General features: G+C 36.8%; 1 protein-coding gene across 1 annotated transcript in view; it reads left to right on the forward strand.

Annotated features, from left to right (window-relative positions):
• The window catches only part of LOC107097872 (NACHT, LRR and PYD domains-containing protein 3-like), a 27510-nt gene that overhangs the window by 19036 nt on the left and 2035 nt on the right, over positions 1 to 6439 (forward strand). Inside the window, exons 5-9 of the mRNA XM_015395200.1 lie at positions 232 to 408; positions 2265 to 2438; positions 3647 to 3820; positions 4753 to 4926; positions 6039 to 6209. Of these exons, the coding sequence (XP_015250686.1) occupies positions 232 to 408; positions 2265 to 2438; positions 3647 to 3820; positions 4753 to 4926; positions 6039 to 6209 (870 nt within the window). The remainder of the gene's footprint in view (positions 1 to 231; positions 409 to 2264; positions 2439 to 3646; positions 3821 to 4752; positions 4927 to 6038; positions 6210 to 6439) is intronic.

Below are 6439 nucleotides of genomic sequence, written 5' to 3' on the forward strand. Positions count from 1 at the left end.
TTACTGTTAAGCAAAGTGTGTGTAATTTGTTATGACTCTGACTGCTTTCCCATTGTTGTAACTAGGGGGGGACGAACCCTGCCCAGATCAGAACAGAGCAGAATGCAGATGCTTCCTCTCTTTTACATGTAGTGAAATTAATCCTTAACTTGTTTATTATGTAATACCTAATTTTTAAGTTTTAACCTGCATCCTATTGCCGTGTGCTCACAGGTTTTATTTTTTATTCAGATTGGTGAACTGCCGTTTGTCACAGATTAGTTGTGCCTCCCTGGGCTCAGCTCTAAAGTCCAACCCCTCCCATCTGATAGAACTGAATCTTAGTCAGAACTATGACCTCAGAGATACAGGAGTGAAAGAGCTCTGTGGGTTTCTACAGATTCCCCTCTGCAAACTCCAGATTTTAAGGTAAGACACCATGTTTTAGTTTAGTAGGGATAGTTCTAAGCAGAATGTTGTGTTCACACTAAACTGCACACTTACTGGATCATTGGAAATCTACTGATCCAAACTAAAACGATCTTTAGCTTTGATCCAATTTAGGGTTTGTTCTGTTTAAATGTCCTCCCCTGATTTGCATTCACCTCATCTCATCATTGCCTCCCTCATTCTCAGTCCCACTCATCACCTGGCTTATTCCACCACCAGTGTCTGGGCCCCAGGGGAAGACTTCTCTAATTCTTTTCTAGGTTACTCATCCAAGCCTATGTTGACTCATGGAATCTAAGTCTTCTGCGGCGGTCCGAGCACCAAAGAACTTAGTTTGTTTATTTATTCATCTGTTTCTGTCTCCTTGAACCCCTGTCGGCCTCGGCAGATGGCCGATCACACTGAGGCTGGTTCTGCTGGTGGTTTCTTCCTGTTAAAAGGGAGTTTTCCTCTCCACTGTCACTACATGCATGCTCAGGGATTGCAGAGTCACTGAGTCATCACAATCAGCAGGTATTCCTTAGATAGAAATAATTCGAAGAACATGATTGAAATACCTGTATAAATAAATGTAATAACTAAGGTAGTGGACAGTAATTAAAGGGGAACACCATTTTTTTTTACATTGTTACCTTGATTTTACATTATTACATCAGTTTCTACTCACCCATATTAGTTTTGTGTCATTTGGAGCTGCTCTGAAGATATTCCGTTAGGTTATATCCAAGTAACGTCTTCCTATGGGCAACGACTTGAAGGCACAAACTAAACTGTTCATATTTTATTCTTTATGGTACGCCAGCATTCATAACATGTAGGCGAATCACTGTCCCCCAGACATCTGTGGTTATATTTTTTAAAAGCAAAGTGGTGCGTGTATGACATCATCTGCGCGCTACCATTCATTCCTCTTGTCCACTGAACTGCTGCTAGTTTTACTCACATGCCTCGAAGATTTCTAGTGCTACTACCACAGATGATCTGGCTCTCTCTCGATTCAGATTAGCTCGCCGAATGAATAGAAGGGGTAGAGCGTAGCCGCCTGTGGCTACGGGCTGCCTGTCACAACTCCAGTCCGGCGCGCGGATGACGTCATACACACTCTGCTTTGTTTAAAAAAAATATAAATATAAAAAATAGAACTGCGGATTTCGGAGGGACAGCCATTCGCCTATATGTTATGAATGCTGGCTTACCATAAATGATAAATAATAAACAGTTTAGTTTGTGCCTTCAACTTATTGCCCATAGGAAGACGTTACTTGGATATAACTGATATAACGGAATATCTTCAGAACAGCTCCAAATGACACAAAACTAATATGGGTGAGTAGAAGATGATGTAATAATGTGAAATCAAACGCCCAATGTAAAAAAATTAGGCATTTCCCTTTAAGGATTATAATATTATAATGGGATCAGAACATCTCTATTAGTTTCCCTAAGCAATTGATTCAAACTCCCTGATTTAAGGTCAGAAAATGATGGCATTGCGACTGGAAATGTGTAAATTTGCATCTTTAGAAGGATTTAATCCCAGTGTTAAAAATTTTCTATTTGAAGCTGTAATTTAACCAGGAAATTTTAATTGTAAATATAAAGGTATTTACAAGAGTCCTGGAAAAGAGGCAGTAAAGGTTTTGCAACAATTACTTCAAAATTGAATAGAGGTAGCAATTAAAAATAAAATTAAACAATCACAATATAAAGACGTCCCTTACGATTTATAAGTGCTCAGTCAAATGACTCATTTTGCAGATTAGTGGTAATTTCAGCTCTGGCTATCTTAACCTGTATCCTGTTTGCTTCTGCTCAAATGTTTGTTCTTTACTCAGATTGGAGCATTGCAGGTTGTCAGAGAACAGCTGTACATCCCTTGTGTCCGCTCTGAAATCCAACCCCTCACATCTGACAGAACTGGACCTAAGCTGCAATGACCTGAAAGATACAGGAGTGAATGAGCTCTGTGGTTTTCTCCAGATGCCCCTTTGCAAACTACAGACATTGAAGTAAGACACTGTTTTTAGTTAGTGCTGATCATTTGATGTCAAAAATGTGTTGACACTTTCAAAGATTTTTTTCCTTATTGGAATGGTCCAGTTAAAGTTTTCTTTATATTTTTAACTGCTCCCTAGAATTTATTTAATAATTATAATAAAAAATAATAATAATAAAACACTGAGTTGACTTTCAGGGTAGGATTGTGTTTCTGTGTGTTTTTTATTAATTAATTTATTATTTTGGGGGGTCTTTGGTTCAGCCCTGAAAGTCTCTCTTACATAAAATATTCTGTTTTTTTTGTCTTCCAAAAATATATGCAATAATCTACATCTATGATTTTCCCCCAAATTCCATGTGACTTGTTTGTTTTCTGTGAAATGTGAAAAAGAGAGTTGTATTGGAGTGTTTCAACCTGCACCCCATTCCCTTCATCTCTTATGTTATATTCTTTGTTCAGATTAGAGAGCTGCAGGTTGTCAGAGATCAGCTGTGCTTCTCTGGTCTCAGCTCTGAAGTCCAACCCCTCCCATCTGACAGAACTGGACCTGAGCAGGAACTGCAGTATGAAAGATGCCGGAATAAAAGAGATCTGTGGTTTTCTACAAACATCCCACTGCAAACTAAAGAAGTTCAAGTAAGACCTTTCAGATTCTAAAACATTTCTCAATTTCAAAACCATTCTTTTTATTAAAAAAAATATCTGTCTGTATTAAATTATACATACAAAGTAACTTAAAAAAATAAACAAATTGTTGAATGCACAGAAACTGGGTTAATTTTCTTACTTTGCTCATTAAATTCATAGAGAGAATATAACAATTGCTGAATTGCTCTAGTTTCTCAAAAAAGGTTAAACTGACAGTTTAACACTGAGCTCACTCTGGTTACGGTGAGGCTGTGGTGTGGGTGCTAGGTTGGCCTTTTTTTAGATTAAAAGAGAATTATCTTCCCATATCAGTAAAAACTACGTGAAAGAATATGATTGGTCCATCTGTGTTTTCTAAAATGTACGTCTAAAAGGAGCTACCCTATCCTGGCCAATGGGCTGTCACCCACACAGTGCAATATGTCACATCATAAATTTCACTCCAACCCACTTTAGAAAAAGGCCATTTTCATCTTTCTGTTTAGTCCCACTACTGAAGCTTTAATTGTTTCTTTTGAACTATTTTAAACATCTTTTAGACTTCAGCTCATAGTTTTTTTATTGATACAGATTGAAGGGCTGCAGGCTGTCAGAGCTCAGCTGTGCCTTTCTGGCCTTAGCTCTGAAGTTCAATCCATCCAATATGACAGAACTGGACCTTGGCCAGAACAACCTGCAAGATGCTGGTGTGAAACAGCTCTGTGGGTTTTTACAGGCTCCCTTATGCAAACTACAAATATTAAGGTAAGGTCATCGTTTAGTTCAGTGCAGATTTTACAAAGGCAAAGTTTTTTCTGCCGACATATTGTTGATTCTCTGCTGATCCTTACTGAGGATCCAAATGTCAGTCTTTTGCCATTTCTTCATCACTGCTTTGGCACACTTAAAATGTCTTTCAAATAATAATCATAAAACATCAAAGGATTTGTAGATTTTTAGTCTGAGTTGGCATAACTTAACATAATTGTTTAAACTTGATTCTGTCTGACAGTAAATGTATTTATATTTACAAATATATTCTATATATTTCTTTATATATAATATATCTATATATGTCTATGAATCTATATCTATAGTTATATATATCTACCCCTCTCTCTCTCTCTCTCTCTCTCTCTCTCTCTCTCTCTCTCTCTCTCTCTNTATATATATATATATATATATATATATATATATATAGAGAGAGAGAGAGAGAGAGAGAGAGAGAGAGAGAGAGAGAGAGAGAGAGAGGCAGCTGATTCTCCAGAACTTCTGTCTTTTTTTTTAAATCCAAACCTAACAAACGGTTTGGATTTTTTTAAATGCAATGGACAAAAAGACACACAAGAAAGGTAAAAGGAAAGACAACTTTGAAGAAAAGTTTTAAAATAAAAGGAGATAGATAGAAATAGGGGTGAGATACAGCATAGAGATTATGTTACAGAGGGGTTTTTTCTCACTTTTTGTATCAACTATTCTCCATGACATCATGTTTTATGGTTATTGAATCATTATTATAGTCAAATGTAAATATTTTTACTACAGTGCCTGAGTTTGCATTCATGGAGCTGCTGGTTAATTTGAGGTCTTTATTGAATGAGGTTTTCAATGATATCAATAACAGCTCTTTAATTAGTTCTTTAGCACTGTGTGGAGTAAGCTTTTGGCTTCAGCTCCATGTTTGTTTTTTTATTCAGATTGGAGAACTGCAAGTTATCAGATGTCAGCTGTGGTTCTCTGGGTTTAGCTATAAAGTCCAACCCCTCCAATCTGACAGAACTGGATTTGAGTCAGAACAACCTGAGAGATACTGGAGTGAAGAAACTCTGTGGTTTCCTCCAGATCCCTCTCTGCAAACTACAGATATTGAGGTGAGAAACTGTGTTTTAGTTGAGTGTTTTATAACTCACATATATTGGGCACTGATTTAGTCAGTCAGCTGAAAGAAAATTACAACGTGCAAGGTGCAATGACCAAAAGGCTGCGATTTCACTACAAAAATATACTTTAGGTTGATTTAAAAAAATACTGAATTTTTAACACTTAAATGTATTACTGTTTCTCAAACTAAATTTAAGAAATAATTGAAAATATACATTTAAACTGCATTCATACGAAGTAAAAGTATAATTTATAACAGATCATAAACAAGATTCTTGCTTTGTTATAACTTAATTTTTCAATTTGGAAAAAAATCATTTGGACTATTACATATGAGTATACATTTACTTTGGAATAAAGTAGTGACATACATTTTAAAATCTACTTATTTCAAAGAGTAAATATATAACTTTGTTCCAACTATATTTATTGATTAGAGACACAGGATTTATAAATCATCATATATCCTGTTTGAAATGCCACAGAGTTCTTAAAATTGTAATGAATACAATGCCTGCTCATCCTAAACATCTCTACTCTGAATCTGAGAAGGATGCACTAGTTGTACAACCTTGCTCATGGCGTTGCAGTGCTGACCCCACCTACTTTAAATAAGTCAGGTAATGACTAATTCAAAGTATCCTTGGGCCATTCACTGGCTGTGGTTGCTCTAAACCCAACAAAGCATGTTAGTTTTTAAATCATTGCTGAAATAAAACAATTACTAATCATGGATAGGGAAAAGAGCAGTGTATTCACAGATAAGCGAGCTGGAACAGATGGGTTTTGAGTTTGGTTTTGAATAAGGGGAGAGAATCAATACTGCGGAGGTCGGGAGGAAGTGAGTTCCAGAGCTGGGGAGCAGAGCGGCCGAAGGCTGATTTTGCTTTTTTTTTTTAGCTTTTATCTGTATGTTTACATATTTCCTTCAAAATTCATAGAACCGGAGTTAGTATTTAAGGAGCTGCTAATGGAGTTGAAGTGAACAGGTCTTACCTTAAGCAACAGCATGTCACTAATATCATTGAGAGCTCTTAAGAACAGTTCTGTTGGGCTTTCTTAACCTGAACCAGTCTTAAGCTCCATGTTTTGCTTAATTAAGATTGGCGAGCTGCAATTTGTCGAGGTGGAGCTGTACATCTCTGGTGTCAGCTCTGAAGTCCAACCCCTCACATCTGATGGAATTGGACCTGAAGAACAACAACCTACAGGAATCCGATGTTCAGCAGCTGGAGGATCTTGAAATAAATCCAGGCTACAAACTCAATTATGTGTAAGTAGTAGGTGGTTGGAGAAATTCTGATTTCTGTCAATAGTATTGTTCTAAACCCTGTTCCTATCAAGGCAAAGGACCGCAACACATAAGTCACCATTGTGATTTATTCTGTGCAACTTTACTACTCCAAACCAGGCTAAAAGCCAAGCTTAGTTGATCCTGGATCCTTATCTGCTCAGTCAGCTATCACAGCTATCAATATGTTTTGTCAGTGGTTCTGTTGTATT

The sequence above is a fragment of the Cyprinodon variegatus genome, unplaced genomic scaffold (genome assembly GCF_000732505.1).
Source record: "Cyprinodon variegatus isolate N-32 unplaced genomic scaffold, C_variegatus-1.0 Scaffold730, whole genome shotgun sequence".
Classification (NCBI taxonomy): Eukaryota; Metazoa; Chordata; class Actinopteri; order Cyprinodontiformes; family Cyprinodontidae; genus Cyprinodon; species Cyprinodon variegatus.